The sequence below is a fragment of the Symphodus melops genome, assembly GCF_947650265.1.
Source record: "Symphodus melops genome assembly, chromosome: 5".
Classification (NCBI taxonomy): Eukaryota; Metazoa; Chordata; class Actinopteri; order Labriformes; family Labridae; genus Symphodus; species Symphodus melops.
This window is the reverse complement of record NC_136695.1, coordinates 2,882,668-2,902,995: the sequence shown is the minus strand read 5'-3', so window position 1 is coordinate 2,902,995 and position 20,328 is coordinate 2,882,668. Positions and strand designations below refer to the sequence as shown.

Genomic DNA, 20,328 nt, shown 5'->3' with positions numbered 1-20,328 from the left:
AACAAATCAAACAGTATTTCCTCCATGTTTAGTAATGAGCTACATTAGTAATGTTTAGTCCTGATTTGATGCAGAATTATGACTTTTAATTAAACTGTTCATGTGTGAGAAATGAACTTTTTCTGTGAGCAGATAATAAGATAATAATGATGGTCACATGCTCAGCTCTCTGTAGTAAAGTCCACTTCTGATTGAGGATCTGGGTCGTGTAAAGATCCGATCATGTGCCACACTGAAGAGCATGCAGGAAATAAAACCAACACATGTTGGACTGTTTTCAGCATCTCATCTTCTGTTTTCTGTCATTATTAGAGAGTCAACAATGCATGAATTTACTTTACACCAAACTCCATTCAAAAACTGACGGCTTTAACTTCTTAAGGAAAACCTGTTCCAGTCCTCTGGTGAGATCCATTTATTTGTACTGATTATTTTTAAGACAACGTTTTAGATTAAATCCTTTGGTACATGTCCGATTTTAATATGTTAAAAAAGTAGTTTAACTGAAATGTTGTTTCAGTAAAATGAGCTGTTATATATGCCGAATGAAAGAGCATGTCCAGCAGAATGTGAAATGACCTTAAATTAATTTAAATGTCATTTATTTATTTGTTCATAATCAATAAAACTTTTAAACTGACCTATTTTTAAAGGGGCTCCGCGTGCCGTACCGCTTCTATAACAAAGTGAACGAGCTCTGATTGGTCCAGAGGTGAACATTTCCACCAGCCAATCCCCGTTCTTCTTATACTGCGTCATTGTTTAGAGTAGCCAATGCCAACGCACGCGCTGTATCCAACCGTCCAATCGGAGTGGAGAGGCCGTAAGTGGGCGGGCTTTTCCCAGCCTGGAGCGCACAGGAGGCTGTGAAGCTGCTTCTGTTTCCAAATCAGAGAGTGAAGAAATGCTGGAGCTCGGCTTCATGGACAATCTGCTCGGACAGATTTAAGCTCAACAGGCGTCAGCTCAGTGAAGAGTCTACAATGAGGTGAGAGGAGAACTATAGTTGTTCATTTTTAATCAGTGTGTAAAGACTCCAACAAGTGTCCTGATTGCGCTTTTTAAAGAGATGGACACCAGAGGTTGTCACCCAAATTAAAGATCTGCCTGTTTTGTTTTTAATCTTATTAAAAGTGTAATGTGTGCATGTGTCCCTCATCCACCTTTCACTTCAGGTATGATGGATCCAAGTGTGCGGTGAGCCCTCCAACAGGCTGACCTAAACACCAATAATCAATTAATAATAAAAATAATAATAGTCCTGCAGAAATCCAGGAATCACGCGTCCTGCTCTTCGATAAGCACGGAACATTTTGGAGATATGGGAGTGTGTCCACGCAGCTGCTGCCGTGGATTTTAGGCCGAGCGCGCAGAGGAGCTCCGGGGAGGATGATATGAGACAGTGACTGTGCAGGATCAGAACAGATACTTTCAGAAGACAAGGATGAAGGAGAAATCTAAAAACGCGGCCCGGACTCGACGGGAAAAAGAAAACAGTGAATTTTATGAACTGGCCAAACTGCTGCCGCTGCCCTCCGCCATCACGTCCCAGCTGGACAAGGCGTCCATCATCCGGCTGACCACCAGCTACCTGAAGATGAGGATCGTGTTCCCTGAAGGTGAGAGCATCCACACCATGCAAGCTGCACACAGACAGCGTGAATCCCATCAGACAGACCGAGCAGCAGATACAAGGAGGATTTATTCTCTTTAATGTTGGTTCTGTTTGTGGCCTTTAAAGAACAGCAGGAGAACCAATAACATAAACACAACATGATGGAACCGAGCTTTTATTATAATGATTTAAACATGGACCTATCACAGTCCCGTATTATAACGTCTGAGTTCATGTTGTCTTTAAAGAGTGAGATGCTTTGATTAGGACACATCCCGGGCTTTCACACTGGTGCTGGGTGGGGATTTAATTTACTGCTTCATATTTCAATATTTTCCAGAAGTATGAAATGAAAAAAAAACAATCTCCCACATTCATCCCTCTTAATGTTTTTTTTATTGGCCTGTTTATGAATTATTTCGACAGTTTTAGTTAGTTTTCTGTTTTCCCACGAAATAAAAAAAAAAAAGTCATAGTGATAATTTAATTTAGACTTTAAATTTGAAAGGAAGCCATTTGTTTCTGCTTCAGAGGGTTTTTTTTTTATTTAACAAACGAATGAAACAGCATTTACACCCGTGTATTAAATTATCCGAATCATGGAGGAACAAAAGCTTGATTTATAATTAAATCATAATTTCTATAAATATAAGTCACCTCAGTGCTGTTTGTTTATTTTATATTTTTAGCCTAAAGTGTGCACTTAGTGTGTTTTCACGCGTCACTCTCGCGCGTATTTAAAATCTGAATGAATTGATTTGAATCACTTCCGGTCTCTTTTATGCATTTAAATATCGTCTCAGTAAAATCTATGATATTAATATGAATGTTTCCGATCAGATCAGCCTTTGTTCAATAATCAGTCGGGAGGTTTTTTTTTTCCCCCGTCGGGTCTGTGGAGTCTCAGTCTGCAGTGATGTGGTTTCTCTCCGGGGGCCCCTGGTGGCCCCTGCCAGCAGATTAGCTGAAATGAGTCTCCATCCACGCTACGTGACTGCTGCAGGGCTGCGGATATTAGTACGATGTGCACGTCTGATCCCCCAACATGGAGCTTCTTGTAACAGTAAAGCAGGTGAAGAACATGGAGGCTCAGCGAGAGCTGCACAACACAAGGCAGAAAACAGAAAGGCTTCATCATGCTTTTGAATCAGTGCTGTCAACAGCTTCATCAAACCTGTTTTTTTTTTTTTTTAATTTTCACTCAAATGAAAGTGTCTAAAGGCAGCTCACAAACAGCCATCAGAAATGATCTTACACCATGCTTTAAACACGGCTCTGTGTTATTCTCTATTAGAGTCCATCAAAATCTCCTCAGAGGTCACAAACATGAACGTGTCAGTGCTGCTGAAACACTCAATGAGTTTCTATTTACACCATGCAAAAGAACAGAGACAAATCTTACTCTTCTTCTGTTGGTCATTTTGTGTAAAAAAAAAAAAAATCAAAAAAAAAATCCAAACAGACAGTTTTATGATTATTTATAACAATATTAATGTACACTGTGTCAACCTAACACTGGAAACTAATAGAACCAAACAAACAATCCACATCAAACAAGGACCTTTTAAAATATATGACTCCTATCATTTATACAAGTTTAAAAAAACAGAACCTGCAACTTTTTCATTTGTTTTTATTTCAACAAGATCTTAAAATCAGTGCAGATATTCCTCTGTATGATTTGTCTCCCTGCCTCGTCTTTTCAAACCACAGGATTCAAATATTCAGAGGAGTGTTTGTGCAGGTTGAACGTCGGAGGTGGATTTGAGTCTACATGTTTTATTTGATGCTTTTTTTACGTTTCCCTCCAGCGTGTGAGATGCACTTAGATGTGTGTGTGTGCGTGTGTGTGTGTGTGTGTGTGTGTGTGTGTGTGTGTGTGCGCGCGCGCTTTAACATCGGTACGTCAGTGAATAATTCAGGAGACAATCACAGCTGCAGGCATTTACTCCTCTGTCCTCTGCAGACTGTGTTTTTATGTCCATCAAATCACCTCTGCTGCTTTAAAGAGCAGGCGTCCTCTCTCTCTCTCTCTCTCTCTCACACACACACACACAGACACACACACACACACACACACACACACACAGAGACAGACAGACAGTGAAGACGCTCGTCTGAGGGGCTTTGAGGAATATCAACTTGAAGTGATCGTAGTTCTAGCTGGGTTTGTTCTTTTTGTTTCTGACTCGGCTGAATGGGGGGGGGGGGGTCGGGGGGGGGCTTTATTTATGGCCCTCAGAGTGGTCAGTAGGTTGACCTCTGACCTAAGCCATGTTGTTTTAAATCACACGACACCACACACCACAAATATCTCGCTGAATTCTCAACACCCCTCAACCCCCTGAACGAGACCGGAGCTGAGATCCCTCTGATTGGATTATTTCCTGAGTTCGAGGACGTCGTCATCTGGTCCGTTGCTCATTTTAGAGATGAAATCTTGTTAGCGTGTAAACACACCTTCTTCAGTGTGATGAGGATCAAGATAACAATGTGTCATGTTGTTGGACAATAAAAATCCCAAGGCAGACTCCACTCAGGGGATTTTCACTCCTGTTTGTAAAGAATCAGTGAAGTGTGTTTGTGTTTAATGGACTCTTAATGAACAGTCTAATGGGATTTTTGTTGTTGTTTATAAAAAAAAAACATTATTATTATTATAATGCAAATGTTTCTCTGCTCTGATTGGCTGACACAGATTTTAAACTTTACCTTCAACATGAACAGGATAGGAATTCACAATTATCATTATTTTATTTCTCCTCTGTTATTTATCTTCTGGCTATAAATGTATTTTTATTATTATTGGAGCTTTATTGGAAGAGTCTGTAGTTGTTTTAGCTGCAGTTGTTTTTTTATAATGTGACAAAAAAAAGCCATGTTTTAATTATAAAGTGTCACATATTTGTTATTCAATTGGATTATTATTTTAATGGATCAATTGATATAAATGATTCACAAATAGACCACAGTTCATATTATTTCATTATAACAGCATGTTTCCCTCCGGGATCAGCAGACAGCTGATTTCGTTTCTTGCTGTTTATTCGAAGCTTTTTTAAATCCGCCGTAAAAACAAAACATGACAGTAATGAAACAATGCAAGTAAACATAAACAATAATACACACACGGCACGTGATCCGTTTATTCAACAAAAGTCAAATACAAATGAAATCAATTAAAGATTCAAACTTTTAATAAGATAGAGAGCTGTCCACACTCGTTGTAAATCTAATTCTCGCGAGCAGTCAAACGTGACTTTAGAAGTAACTTCAAAATAAAACTCATCAAATGAATATTGATTAATTAAAACATATACATATTATACAAACATTTAAATTAAATACAACTTATTCTTTATTTCTACATAAAAAGGGTAGGATTATAAGAATGAAATGTTCATAAAGAAGAAATGAATGTTTCCTTTTCTTTTTTAAATAAATCCCCGATGTGAAGACGAACAACCCGTTGCTAAGGAAAGCACCAATCACACGGTTGCTAAGGACTTATTCTGTAATCATATACTGTAAAAGGAGTTAATTAGATAAATGGTTTACTTTGGAGAAAGGAGAGGCGTTTAAAGGAGGTGAAGGAAAAATCAAAATGTGAACTGACTCAGACAATGACGATGCAGACAAACTCATTCAGATCAGCAGTTTCACTATCAGTGGAAATGTTCACTTAAAAGTGAATAATGAGAGTTAAACGTTGCTATGGTTACAGTTCTCACCTGTAGAATCCAATGGAGATATTTTATTTATTTTTTATGGTATTATTCTCGTTTATTTATTTTTTCAAATTTATAAATTTTGTTTCCTAAAAAAAAAGAAAAAAAAAAGAGGCGTGTGGCAGAGTACACCATCTCATGTACACACACACACACTCACACACCACGACAGTTATCAATGTATCAATCAATACTATAATGCTCACATGATTAGTTTGTTGATGTTTTTTTTCCTTTCACGGGAAAATGTTTTAAACTCTACAGCCTGTTTTACTCTTTTATTAAAAGTAGTTTTTTTTTTTACAGAAACAGGTTCTGAGCTCAACTGTTGATCTTTTCTTTTTTAAATTGAACCCAACGTTGATTATTATTATTATTATTATTCTTTTACCTCAGCATGTGTTCCTTCAGTCTATAGCATCAAACTGTCATTGAATATATAAAAGATAAAGAAAACATTCAATGAATGAACATTAGCCGACTTAGTTGAAATAATTAAATCAATCTGAATGATATAAGAGTTGATTATTTGATATTGATTTACAGTCTGACCTCTTCAAATCAAACTAAAAGTCTGAGTTAAATTTAGCACAAATCGGCTAATTAGCATTTATAAAGTCAACAGTTAACACGTTTATTTCACGTGCTGTTTCAGTCCTGTGTAACCATGGTAACCACCAAAAATAAAATGATTCAACAAGACGACATGATAAACTGTATGACCTAAAAATATAAAACAGCACATGACTAATGATTTTAAACGTCTTTAAAACGACCTCCGTTTGACGTTAAAATGATCGTGATGAGCTGCGGAGGAGAAGTTTTTAATATGTAGCCTATTTTATTTAATATTTAAGATGGTTTTATTATTGTTATTATTTTAGAGAAGCCGCTCTAATAATTAATGATTACTCATGAAACTATTTTTTAATTGTTTTGCATTATTGACTAAATTGTTTTTTAGCTCATCCCCTTAAAAATATTAATATTAGAATATGAGTAGTAGTAGTAGTGGTGTGACCAGTGTTATTATTACCAGCCTATATTATTATTATTATTATATATTTTTATTATAAAGGCCTGCAGTGAGGAACTATGTAAGCCTCAACAGAAGTCTCTGAGATGATAAATGTGCTTCATATTTAAATATACATGAAGATGTATTTGTTCCGTATTTACTGGTGTGAAGATGAGCAGAGGATATTTCTGCAGCAGTAAACTGTACAGACTCATTAAACGTGTTTGTTGTTCAGCCGCTGATTATTTCCTTTCCGTTGAGGGAGTTTTCGGGATATTTCGATAGTGTCGTTTTATGCAAACGTGAAGTCTATATTGGCTCCATCAGAAGCGCGCGTGCTGCGTGCTGCGGGGCGCTGTGATCCCCGCATGCCGCCCGCATGTTTGCTCTGCAGAGCGGGATTTGCATGTCAATGTTGCAGAGAATCCTGTTTGCTCTGAGTCGAGATGTTAGCTTTTCACTGCTGCACTGGAAATATCTTCTCGTTACAACTTTTTTTTATTTCTTCTTACCAACGATCCGGTGAAGTCCTGATCCGGGTCTAATTTGAGTTTGGATGTATTTTTAGAGCTTCAGGCTGCAGAGTGGAGCGTATGTTGTTAAAACTGTAAACCAGCAGGCTGCAATTTACCGACCTCCCCGTGCAGAAAAGGCTTTGCACACATTGGAGACTGGTATTCATCCACATGCTATTTCAATGCGTTTTTCTTTTCAGCTCACGAGACCCTTCCACGTGCACACACTCTCACTCTCAGGCCTTTTCAGTGTGTGTGTATTCAAGGATAACCCCATAAAACTGTCTGGACTCTGCTAGTCTTTGCTTCGCCCCTCTGTGTAGCAAAATATATGACTGTTATTTTTATTTGTTATTTAAACACCTCTCTGGTTCTAATGTGTCAGCAATAAAAGGATTTCTTTTTTTTATATTTCATTATAGAGGCTGAACTGAAGACTATGTCCAATAAGAAAGATGTTTTACATGTAGGCATGTATTTGATTGTCTCATGTTGTTTGTGTGTGTGTGTGTGTGATTTGTTCACAGGTCTGGGGGAGTCCTGGGGTCACGTGAGCCGCAGCAGGTCTCTGGATGGAGTCACTCAGGAGCTGGGCTCACACCTCTTACAGGTACTTTAAACTGTGTTTATTGGGACACTTTAAGACTAATGAAAAAGTCTTTATAAAAGACAGACTTACCCCGAGGTCACCTAAAGGGTTTATTCAACACGTTCCAATAAAGACATTCAACATTTTACAGCAAATTCTGTTTGGATTATTCAGCCCGTGTGTGTGTGTGTGTGTGTGTGTGTGTGTGTGTGTGTGTGTGTGGCTGCTGCCATCTGCCTCCTGCTGCCTCCATTCTTGTTGCTTTAAGAGTGAAATGAGCTGAACACATTCCTGGTCACGCACAGAGCCTCAGTCTCTCCTGCAGCCTCTCTCACATCAGCTGCAGCACAATAGAGCAAAGCTGCAGGCTTGAATAACGGGGCTCCATGATGGAGAGACCGGACTCCAGGCTGCCAGATCGCTGCTGCATGCGGGATAAACAGGCAGGAAAGACACGGGCTGCAGGGTGGCGAGTGAGGGGAAGGACACTAAACAAGTTCTCGCCTTCTTGTTTGCTTCTGAATAATGTATCATTAAGTTTTCAGAGGGATTAACTTGTTGTTTTTCTTTCTTCATACTAAAAACTACAAGTGAACTATCCTTTAAAAAAAAAGACAGATCTTCAGTCATATTTAATGAACAGAGGGAGAGAGCGATTTAAACTGTACAAATAATAACGTTGCTCATGTTTCATTAAGACGAGCGGTGCAGAGGTTTGTAATTAAAAACAATAATTCACCAGAATCTGGTGCCCGGGACTTTGCTCTTTTGTTGTCATGGTTTGGATACTGGTGGAGATGTCGTTTCATGTTTAGTCCTCGTTTTAAAGTGGAAAGTTCTGGTGCTGGTACACGCCTGCACACGAGTGTTTGTTTCCAGTTTGTGTGTTTGATTTGGTCTAAAGGGAGCCGGTCAAAGAGTCTGACTGCAGCAGGTGTGATGTATGAAAACATCACACTTTATCATCAACAGTAAATGAGCTCCCTTCAAGGCCAAATGCTTATTACCTCTTTTTTTTCCGTCTCCTTCCAGACATTAGACGGCTTCATTTTCGTGGTGGCTCCAGACGGTAAAATCATGTACATATCGGAGACGGCGTCGGTGCACCTGGGCCTGTCACAGGTGGGTGCAAACACTGTGCGCGCGGCGCTCTGTTGGGTGACGAGTCACCGTGCTGAGCTGACGTTTGTCTTCGCAGGTAGAGCTGACGGGAAACAGCATCTACGAGTACATCCACCCGGCAGACCACGACGAAATGACGGCCGTCCTCACGGCACACCAGCCCTACCACTCCCACTTCGTCCACGGTAATCCAGCACACGCACACGGCGTTCTGCTAGGAACTCACTGAGCAGCTTTAACGTGTTGTCTTTGAACTCTCTGCAGAATATGAGATGGAGCGCTCCTTCTTTCTGAGGATGAAATGTGTCCTCGCTAAAAGAAACGCTGGTCTCACCTGTGGAGGATACAAGGTACCACACTGAGCTGCTCAACGGCCTCTCGTCAGTGTGCAGCGTCACCATCCATGTAAATGTGTCAGATAGAGAACGTGCATGTTAGAAAGCGTCTCGTGTGCTCTGTGTGTCCCAGGTCATCCACTGCAGCGGCTACCTGAAGATCCGTCAGTACAGTCTGGACATGTCTCCGTTTGACGGCTGCTATCAGAACGTGGGGCTGGTGGCCGTCGGTCACTCTCTGCCGCCGAGCGCCGTCACGGAAATCAAACTGCACAGCAACATGTTCATGTTCAGAGCCAGCCTGGACATGAAGCTCATCTTCCTCGACTCACGGTGCGCTTTCTCCTGCAGACCGGCCTCTGCTGTGTTTCAATGTGGGAAGGCCACAGCTCACCACGTGTGTGTGTGTGTGTGTGTGTGTGTGTGTGTGTGTGTGTGTCTCAGGGTTGCAGAGCTGACAGGATATGAACCTCAGGATCTGATTGAGAAGACTCTGTATCATCACGTCCACAGCTGTGACTCCTTCCATCTGCGCTGTGCTCATCACTTGTGTGAGTTAGGTTTGTTTTAGCTTCTCTCACACACACACACACACACACACACACACACACACACACACACTTTTTTAGAGGGGTTAATGAAGTGAGTTCAGTACACTCTTGAAGTAGCAGTCGGAGACATGAGGCGTCACAGAGCAGGTTCTGAAGCGTCTCCGTCACCTCCAGGCAGCGTGCACATAAAACACGCAGCTCATCAGGAGGCACAAAACGAGACGATCACCAGCTGGAGGCTTTTCCTCATCCTGATATAATGAGTAAACAGATACTATCATCACTCATGTTCAGGCTTCATATGAGTGAGAGCCTCTCTGTTGGCTTCAGGCCGGCTGAATGGCATCGAGGTGTAACAGTGACATTAAGTTTGCAGGCTCTCTCGTGTGTGTGTGTGTGTGTCACGTGACCTCCATGAGCACATGCAGCAGTTTGTCGTGTCCCTCCACAGTCATCACTGTCTTCTCTCCCCTCAGTGCTGGTCAAAGGCCAGGTCACCACCAAGTACTACCGTTTCCTGGCCAAGCCCGGCGGCTGGGTCTGGGTTCAGAGTTACGCCACCATCGTCCACAACAGCCGCTCGTCCAGACCTCACTGCATCGTCAGCGTCAACTACGTCCTCACGTGAGTGTTCTGACCCGCTCATGATGTCACACGGACGCGTTCTTACTGGAGGTGTGGAGTTCACGTCTTGGTGCATCGCTTCATGTCCCGCATGTTACGTGTTTGAGCAGGAATCTGACATTCACAAACACGTGGACAACGTGACGCTTGAGAGCGACAGGTTGGATCACTATTCTTCAAATGAATGCAAAACATGTTTTTTTTTAGGTGATGTTATCAATCCTTCCTCTTACAGATTCATAAAGGTGTGCATGAACAGGGATGTGTTTGGTGTCTGTCAGCTCAGGGTCACATCTCCGCTGTGATGAGATAATGAGTGTTGGTACGAAGACATTTACACAGACAGTTGCTGTGAAGCAATTAACTGGAGGTTAATCAGAAAGCCCACACGTGTTTGTTGAAGCTGAGTTTGCAGAATGAGGGAACAACGGAGAGTTTGTGAAGTCGTGTCCTGCTTTTCTTACTGTTCTCCAAACGTTCCTTTCAGACATTCCTGCTCTATCGCTCCGTCTGCTCTCCCGTGCGTCAGCTCGTCTGAGCCCCTTTGTGTCGGCGTTTGTTAAGCGTGCTCGTGTGTTGGCTGCTACCTGTGCTGGCCTCTCTCTCTCTCAGTCACCTGGTTCAGTTTATCTGAGACTGGCAGCTCTGCCTGCAGAGTGAGTAAACAGAGACAGGCGCTGGAGGAGGGGGGGGGGGGGATAGCTGAGCCTTTATCCTGCACAAACAGCCCTGAGAAAATCCTCTTCTTCACATCTTTCCACTGACACCTGAGACTCTACCTGCATGACAAAGAGCTCCTTTTCTGAGTGTAGATTTCACACAGTCTGCACCTCCTGCATCAAACCCAGCACAGCGTTGTGTTCACGGCCTCTTAATGAGTCAGCTGTAAACTGGATGAGTGTTTACGGGCTGAGGCTGCTGCGAGGACTCTTCCCCTGCACAGCACAGTGACGCTGCAGGTGAGCTGTCCTTTGTGTGAAACTGTTTAACCTGGGAGCTGATAAAGCCACTTCACCTGCAGATGAACTCTGTGTGTGTGTGTTCAGCTCTGATAACCTTTGACCCCGCTGCTGCTGCTGCTGCTGCCACAGGCTGACAGAGATTTAGCAGCCGTCTGAATAAAGGCATGTCTGCTGCTGAAGCACGTAACACTGTCTTTACTCTGAGGAGTCGACGCTGTCTGCACATCAAGTTACATCCCGACCACACAAACACTCTCATGAAGTCACATCAAGGGAGTCTGACATCAGGGAGAGCGGCCATGTTTCACTTTAACTTTCTTTTAGCGGGCTGATTGTTTCTTGAAGGTTGATATTTTGTTATTTTAGAGGAAGGACTGAGGACAGAGTCAGACATTGAGGAGAGGTAGAGAGGGGAATAACATGTCGGATGTCTGGATCTGGATCTTCCTGCTTTGAGGACTATAACCTCCGTACGTGGGGCGCGCACACTAACCACTAGGCCACCGGCGCCGCACTCAGCATCGAGAGATTCTTAGTGACGGCTGTAACTCGGGTAAACAGCGTTCTTTCTGTCAATCACTTGTTTTCATCCTTTCTTCCTGGTCGGTGTGAATCGGTTCTTACTGAGCATGCCCGGCCCCGCCTCTCTGCTCACACAGGAAGTCAGCCTGCGCTCTCCCCCTCTTATCCATTGGAGGAAAAAGTATGTACTGCTGAGCTGACAGCTTCATTCGGCAGAGCATCGGGAAAAAAAGGTAGCAGTACACGATGTAGGTCGATTATGAGAAATAAATAAACATCAGCAGTGGAAGTGAGAGGAGGAGGATAAAATCCCTGGTCACACGGCGAGGGAGCGAGCGAGCAGAGGAGGAGGAGCAACATCTGGAGGCAACGTTTGATTCCAACACGCCTCGCGTGCTTACCAAGAAGTGGCGTGAAAATAATAAGAGAAGAACAAAGATCAGAGATCAGCTTTCTCACGAGTTAAAGGACACACAGTTCTTCGGAAGAATAACTCTTGATCAAAACATGAACTTCACTCAGCCATGATCTAACATGTCGACCACAGACGCTGATCGAGGCATTAAAATGTGTTGTTTTATACTCTGTTTACAAGTCTGTGTGAAGGAAGTCAGGCCGGGCTGCGGATCACTTCTCTGTAATCCGTGTGATGATTTAAAGACTCTGCCTCGTTGTAACCGATGCAGATCCCCTGAAATGTGTCCGCGTGTTTGTGAGGAGAAAGCGTGAGACGGCGGGGAGCTGCGTGTGACGATGATGGATTACTATTTGTCCAGAGTAAACCCGGTCCAGGTTTTCTGTTGTCTCCATCTTGATTCATCATCCACGGCGAGATCTGTGGAACACTTTAGCGACAAATCAATTCCCATTTCCCAGAAGTGACGTGTCCAAGCGTCTCCTATGGGCCTGATTTAGACAGACATAGCCTTTAATCTCCTGCTGTATTTGATTGGACAGCTTTCCCTCTGTAGAGTGTTTGTTGAAGGCCTTGCAGCAATCCTTCTGGTAAAACAAGCAGCCCTCCTGGCAGTCTCACACAAACACACACACCTCCCTGCATGTCGGCGCTCTCGGAGCTCTAATTGCTGAACAGATGTTAAAGGGTTTGTTTTGCACCTGGAGATAAAGCAAACACCGTGGTGCTGTTTGTGCTCTTCAGAGGACTTGGATCTCTCCTTCTGTGATTATCAACGCTGTATTAATGCTAGAGGAGGCAAATGCAAAACATGACAGTAAACAATGTTCACCACATGCTTGTGTCTTCAGGGAGACTGAATATAAAGGCCTCCAGCTTTCTCTGGACCAGACAACATCCAAGACCTCCTTTCCCTTCGGCACCAGCAGCACCGGCGGCCTCGCAGAGACCTGCAGGACCCCCAAGAGCAGAGTATCCCGACCCAAGACCAAGACTCGACTCTCGCCGTACACGCAGGTGAGGGCTTCACGTCTGACTCAGAGGTTGCACGAAGGGAATGGAAGGTCTGAACCTGCATTATTTGAAATGGCCAGCAGGGGGAAAGTCGGCTCGTTACAAAAAGAAGGTAACTAAAAAGCTGCTTGACAAGTGACGACGGTGTCGATGTAAAGACGAGTCAGAAAACATGTTTTGAAGGTCATGGTCGTGTCTCTGGATGGACCACTCGTTAGCTTTAATTAAGGAGTCTGAATCATGACGACAACACCAAAGATTTATTTACAGTTTTTATTTACAGCCTGGATTATGTTGCAAGATATCCCAGTATGCTTTGAGCAGAGAAGCGGCTGCTTGCAACACACAATGAAAGGGGGCAGATTTCCATCTCCTTAGGTTGCGTTCAGTGGGTGTTGCTGTGGTGGTGAAGCCGCACGTTGGGCTGCAACGCTGTAAAGGACGCATCCCACTTTTTAAAGGAAGAATTAGTATTTAAAGTGTTTCTTGTATTTACTCTTCTCCTGACATGGAGGATTTTATCTGAACGTCGTTCTAGCGTCGTATCTGACCCGTTTGATTCTTGATCAAAGTCCTCACACATTTCTGAGGGATTTGATCTGTCACGGAGGACGCACTCCCGTCCCCACGCAGCCGGTAAAACCCTTCTGCTCCTCCTCCTCCAAGTTAACCCACCTTTAAAAAACGATCGCCATGACAACCGTGTTTCACAGAGGAGTTTACACCTGCCAGGAGTGAGGTGGAGATTCATCATGTACCTTGCTCCGATGTAAAGTCGATCAGACGTGGAGACAGTTCTTCATTGTTAAGTTCAGATGTCAATCCCAGAATTCAAGGTTTTTCTCAAATCTCTGTTCTCTGCAGTATCCCAGCTTCCAGACAGAGCGCTCCGAGTCCGACCAGGACAGCCCGTGGGGCAGCAGCCCCCTCACAGACTCCGCCTCCCCTCAGCTGCTGGAGCACAGCGAAGGACTGGACGCGTCCTGCGTGTACAGACAGTTCTCCGATCCTCGAACGCTCTGCTACAGCCGGGCCGAGGGGCAGCATCACACCAGCACTGACGGCCACACACACCTCCACGCCCACGGTCAGGGTCAAAGCTGTGAGAGGGGTCGATGCGAGGCGGGGCGGTATTTCCTCGGCGCTCCTCCGTCTGGCAGGGAGGCATGGTGGGGAACAGCCCGGTCCGTCCTACCGTTGAGTAAAAGCTCCTTGGAGAACCACGAGGGATATGACAGCAGCACGCCTCACATCACAGCCATCCACAGCTACCATGGTGAGGACAAAGACCAGGACCGTGTCCACTGTAGGGACAAAACTAGATTTCTGATTATCACACAGTGAACAGATAGCATCTCGTGTGGAGAAGCATGGAACAGTAGTTTGATCTAGACAGTGGAGATAAAGTTGCATGTTGGCTGTGTCAGGTTAAACTAGTTTATCGAACCACGTTTAGCACAGGCATGTGGCTGTTAGCATACCGGGAGGACCACAGACTAGCGGCCGTGCTAGCTCTGCTAACTCAGCAGTCAAAAATCCCTCATTAGAAACATGCACTACAGATCCATTACCAACCAATTTCATCTCGGTGTGAACGATGGTTTGTGTGGGCAGGAAGCTGAGAATATATGAATTTCATGGTTTCCCGGTTTCCTCTGTAAAGATCGTCTTCTGTCTGTAGATGTGGTCTGACAGGTCGCCTCCAAAACCAGGAGAACCTGGGGAACCAGGGGTCTGGGAGTCTGGGGGAGGGCAATCAAATGGGTTTTTTTCCTTCAGAATAATCAGAAACCTTTGGCAGTCAGAAGCAGTGATGGTAAAGTTGAAACCCTTGTGTGATTGTTCCCTGTGCAGGCCGCGGCCACTGGGACGAGGACAGCCTCGTCAGCTCTCCAGACGGAGGCTCAGCCAGCGACTCGGGGGATCGTTTCCCGGCCGACCACTACCACTGCAGCCCCCAGCAACCCAGCAAGATCGAGACGCTGATCCGAGCCACGCAGCAGATGATCAAGGAGGAGGAAACCCGGCTCCAGTCGCGTAAGGGACTTCTGGAAAACACGTTTGGGCCAACCAATGGACTTCCCAAAGGACCTTGTTTAACTCCAGAGTTTACTCAAGGGTCTCTCCCACTGCAGCGCGTTGCGTGCAGAGGTTTAAGTCAGGTGAGCAGCCCTGCGCCGAGCCCGCTCCCCATCTCTAGGCTCAGCAGTCCGGGGTCTGAGCGCCTCAACAAGCCCAAAGACTACCTCCAGACGGACCTGTCCCCTCTTTCTTTGCCTTTACACCCCCCGTACGGTCGAGCGGACGCGTGCTCAGCTTCCCCAACCCCAGCACCAGCGCTCTACCCCTCCTACACCCACCCGCGGCCCTACTTGGACAAACACTCAGCCTACTCCCTGACAGGCTACACCCTGGAGCACCTCTACGACCCGGAGAACCTCCGGGGCTACTGCTCCTCTGCCAGCACAGGCCCCACCCACTACGATATGACCCCTCACCTCCGCATGCCGGCGGAGCAGACCTCCGGACACAAAGGCACCTCTGTCATCATCACCAACGGCAGCTAACGCTCATCTCAAACGCGTCACGGGACTATTTCACGCCGCCTAGCTGGTCGGCTCCGTAACGACACGAAGCCATCTCCAGAAGTTAGCTTCTTTCTTCATCATACTGATCCGTTCTCAGCCAAAAGAATGACAGGAACTTCATTTTTCCAGATTATTCCCTCAGGGTTCTTTAAGGATAAATGAATGTCGACGGTACCTGGCTGCTCTGTAGGATAGCGTCAGACTTTTGGGGTTACAGTCCAGTTCTTTTGGATCCATCACAACATTAGTGAAACACACAATAACAACAACGACGAGCTGACTGATCGAGGCAGCAGCAGACCAGAAAGGTCCGAACATTTTCACACACGCAGTTCTGAAAACAGCGACACAATTTTAGGTAGACTGCCCCGAAAATCCGCTTGAGATTCTTGTCTCCACATGCACCTCACAGTGGGAGGCCTATCCTGCAGGGGGGGGGGGGGGTCCAAGGGTCCGAGGCTTAATTAAATCAATTCTACTTTTAGTCCGACACGCTCACAGTAGAAATCAAAGAGCGGGGAGGAAGATAATGAGGCGGTTTGGTTACGTGCACAGAGATCATTCAGGCGCATGCAGGCAGTTTATGACCGCGTGCCGGTTACTGGATATAAATGTCATTACATCCAGTTTTCTTGGATCTATCCCGCTGCCTTCTCAATCAGCTCATCCGGCAGTCACGCTTCAAAATTCACCAGCAGGATGGAAGGAACAACTGGGAGTAAATATTTTAAATTAATCTTATTTTGTCTTTAAAATAATCCGATGGGCTCCTTCACACGGGCATACGTAAAGAAGCCTCCGGAGTCGACGAATCACTGACACCTCATGTGTTCATGTGCAGAGGACTCATGTTTTTAACACGTCTTCCTCAAAGTCAAAGGTTTGACTTTTTAACAGCTGATCCCCTTCATGAGGTCAGAAACATGCATTTACAGAAGACAGGGATAAACGGTGAAGATTTTTTTAAACACTCCTCAATGAGAGACAAGTGACCAGCAGATGTGGGAAGTGCAACATTACTGCAGGCTCAGCTAGCGCACAGTTAGCCTCCACGTAATGAGAACTGATGGTGACTCAAAGAGCTGCACGGTGCAGACTTTGCTGAACATGATGGAAACAGGAAGACAGTGACTTTAACGAGTGTTTGAGGGAACTCGAGTGCGAACAACAAAAAAAACCAGACGTCGCTGAGAATTGATCAGTATGATGGAAACAGAGCTGGCTTCAAAATGGCTCCAGTTGTGTCGTCAGTGTTTCACCGTTTGCACTATAACAGATTAGTGTTTTTTGATGCTTTTGGATTCAGGGGAATTGACAGGGTCGTGTGTGTGTGTGTGTGTGTGTGTGTGTGTGTGTGGATGGGGGGGGGGGGGGGTGTGGCGCACTTTGCAGTGATGCTGATTAATTAAACATCACCAACTTATATGCAAAGCCATCGTTGTTCTTTGTTCTCCGTCTCAGTTTTTGTATCTTGCAGGGACGTAAACGCAGCGAAGAAGACGGCTGATAAACGACGGCTGTGTGCGAACACGATAAATATGACTGTACAGGGAGGACGCGGCGTCGACGTCCGCTGCTTCAGGGTCACGGTGGAGGGAAAAATGTGATCAGCAAGACAATAAAATGACCTGATTAATAATCTACAGAAAAACATCGACCCCAGGACTCAGCAGACGTTTGACTGACTGTAGGAAGTGTGACAGCGGTGACCATATGCAATCTGACCAGTTTGAACGCCACGCACGGCAGCTTGACTCTGCTCATTGTGACGGATCCCTGAAGCAACTGTTACTAACTGTTCTGTGGGCATGTTTGTACAACAGGATTCAAGCTTTTCTCTTGGATTTTCCTCTCCATGTCCTCTTCGGTCCTTTAGATGAAACTATATTTATACAAGTTTGGATTTGTTTTTTGTTTTTTTTGTCAAAGCCTGAAATGTGCTCAAAGTTATTTATGGTGATCTGTAAATAAAGCCCAGAAAAGAAAGTCCTGCCACATTGAAGCACATTGGCACAAACCTGTATTTATTGAGCAGATGTTTCTTTATGATTTTTTTGAAATATAGCTGCAATCAAACGTGTGTCTATTGAGTGTGTTTTTGACTGATTATTATTCTAAAAGGAGACAAAATAAAAACCGTTTTGCAGAGATATCAAGTTTCCCTTCATCCTCTCCTCTCACGAGTCCTGGAGCACGTGCAGACATAAGCAGAGGACATAAAATGTTTGGACACAGACATGTAAAGTCTCTGTTGAACATGAAGATCCAGCTGTTTCCGAATGTGATGAAATTCCTCCAAAAAACCATCGAATCGTGCACTAACACTCCTGGTGACCTTTCACCACAGATCACGATGTGTTAAAATGCTCACGTGGTCAGGATTTCATTGGCTAGAAGAAACGTCAATCATTGGCCAGGCGTCGACACGTCACAACATGGGCGGGCCCCTCCTTTCAAGTCAGGCTCTCATTGGCTGAGAAACAGTGAAAAGGAAAGTCTTCACCGGTCAAATGAGGAGAATAACGAGGTCAGATGATGCTTGTCGATACCTTTCCATGCGTCACGATTGTTCCTCCAAGAAACAGAATAAATTGGCGTGTAGTCGGTGTGTCGCCTGCAGGCTGCACGTAATTACACCCTCCTTTAGAACATGAAATGATTTTTGTTGGTGCAGTAAAGCCTCTTTAACGTCACTTCAGGAAATCTTTTTTTGTCTTGTTGTAATTTGCACAGGTTAGTGGAGTTACTGCACAGTCAAATAAAGAGCGCGGGCAGGAAGCAGAGCGGCTGAAACTCCAATTAAATCCTGCAGATTTGTGGACGTGTGGAGGTCAGAGATGAGGGTCGCTCTCCTCTCCGGGCTGATGAGCGCTCAATGTTTGCTTTAGCTGCTCCACTCTGCCAGGCCTCTGCTTCCCCTCTTACCGTCACATTAAAAAGCTGTCATGCTGCTCGCTGCTCCTCATGTCAGCTCTTTGTTTTCCCTCTCAGGAAGGTTTTTTCCCTCTTAATCGTTGAGGCTGATGAAACTCTGTACATACATGTTGCTGAGGAACCAGTAAGGACACAGCAGGCTGGGAGGGGCTCTGGTAAGTCATAATAACACATCTGTTTTAATTTGGAGTTCAAGAGGAGCTCAACAAAGAGGATTCAGGATTTAAAGCTGAACCCAAAGTGCAGATAATGTAACGTTTTAGCAGCCCGTGTGATGACAGATCATCTTCCTGTTTGTTGGCTACTGCGGCGCTGTATGAAATGAATTAAGACAGTGACCGTGCTAAACATCAGCATGTTAGTATGCATGTTGATCATTGTTAAAGGAAAAAGTTACTCATCAATATCTCATGAATCCAGTGTGTCCAGTGTGTCCAGTGTCTCCTGTGTACATGTGTCATGGTTTGGTTTCGTGTTTTATTTATTCTCTCGTGTTTTTCCGTGTTGCTGTGTTTCCCTGCCTCTCTGGTTTCCCTCCTGTGTTGATTGTTTAGCTTGTGTGTTTTAATGTTTCCTCGTCTTGTGTTTACTTTCATCTTCAGTGTGTTTCCCTGTGTCCTCCTGTAAGTTTATTTCCTGTGTTATTTTAAGTCTAGTCTTTAGTGTTTCCTGTTTTATTTTGTAGTATCTGGTTTAGGTGGTGGTGTCAGTGTTGGGTTTTACTTTGTACTTGTCCTCAGTGTTCTGCTCTTGTGTTCTTTGTTCCTTGTGTTTCCCTCCTGTGTGATTGTCCTGATTGTCCTCACCTATCTCATTTGTCTCACCTGCGTCTGATTACCCCTTGTCTATGGCAGTTGTCTTTTGTCGGTGTGGTTTGTCTCCCTGCTCCTGTGGATTACTTTGTTTTGCTCCTCGTGGTTTTTTGTTTTTGAGTAAGTTTTGCCTTTTGTTTAATAAATACTATTTTTGTTTGTCTATCTGCAATTGGGTCCTCCTCCTTGTTTTTCTACCCCTGATCGTGACAGAATGATCCGACATTTATGGACCCAGCGGGATTTTTTTCATTTGAACTGCGTGAGGTTACATATAACTTCATGTGCATTAAAAATGCCTTGAAAATGGTCTGCTGTGATAAGGAAAGGGAGGCAGCCATTGCTGAGGCTCGAAGGGAGATTAACTCAAGGCCTTTTGTTTTTGAGTAAGTTTTGCCTTTTGTTTAATAAATACTATTTTTGTTGTCTATCTGCTTGTTTTTCTACCCCTGATCGTGACAAAATGTGTGTGTGAGTCCTGACTGTCTACAGTGAGGGAGAAGATGGAGTCCTGCTGGCTGTGTTGTTGTCAGAGCTGTGTTTACATGGCTCCTCCCCTCGTGTATAAAAGCTGTTTGAGTCAAGAAGAAGAAGAAGAACATACTCACTGATTATTTGGATGAAGAGTTTTTGGATCATTCTGTGTCAGTTTACATGAAGCTACCAGCTAACTAAAGAGCGCTAACATTAGCATGCTAACACAATAACGCAGGACACAGGTGATTGAAGCTACCAGCTAACTAAAGAGCGCTAACATTAGCATGCTAACAACTTCAGGTAAATGGTTCTTAATTATGATCTTATCGATAACTCCTTTGCGTGAACTCGAGTGGAGGGAGGTCGGAGGTGTGTTTCTAAAGGAGGGCGGAGGCTTCAGTATGGAGGAGGCGTGGCCTAACAGCAGTTTGTTTTGCTTTCATGCTGGAGCTCAAAAGTGTCCTTTAATATTTAGCTTTATGGATCGATGTAACTAAGTTTCCTACA

At 44.4% G+C, this 20,328-nt stretch overlaps 1 protein-coding gene across 4 annotated transcripts; it reads left to right on the top strand.

The window, feature by feature from the left end:
* The first annotated feature begins 1,328 nt into the window (after positions 1-1,328).
* On the top strand, positions 1,329-15,694 carry sim1a (SIM bHLH transcription factor 1a). 4 transcript variants are annotated; one of them, XM_079342986.1, is made up of 11 exons: positions 1,329-1,619; positions 7,404-7,486; positions 8,498-8,587; positions 8,664-8,772; positions 8,852-8,937; positions 9,056-9,255; positions 9,367-9,473; positions 9,950-10,097; positions 12,848-13,013; positions 13,875-14,286; positions 14,865-15,694. In XM_079342986.1, exons 1-11 carry the CDS (start codon positions 1,445-1,447, stop codon positions 15,575-15,577), a joined length of 2,289 nt encoding a protein of 762 aa, XP_079199112.1. In that variant the 5' UTR covers positions 1,329-1,444; the 3' UTR covers positions 15,578-15,694. The 4 variants fall into 4 exon arrangements, with proteins under 4 accessions (XP_079199112.1, XP_079199111.1, XP_079199113.1 ...); XM_079342985.1 differs by having other exon boundaries at positions 9,367-9,482; XM_079342987.1 differs by lacking the exon at positions 1,329-1,619 and adding an exon at positions 6,076-6,174 and having other exon boundaries at positions 9,367-9,482.
* The last annotated feature ends 4,634 nt before the right edge of the window (positions 15,695-20,328 follow it).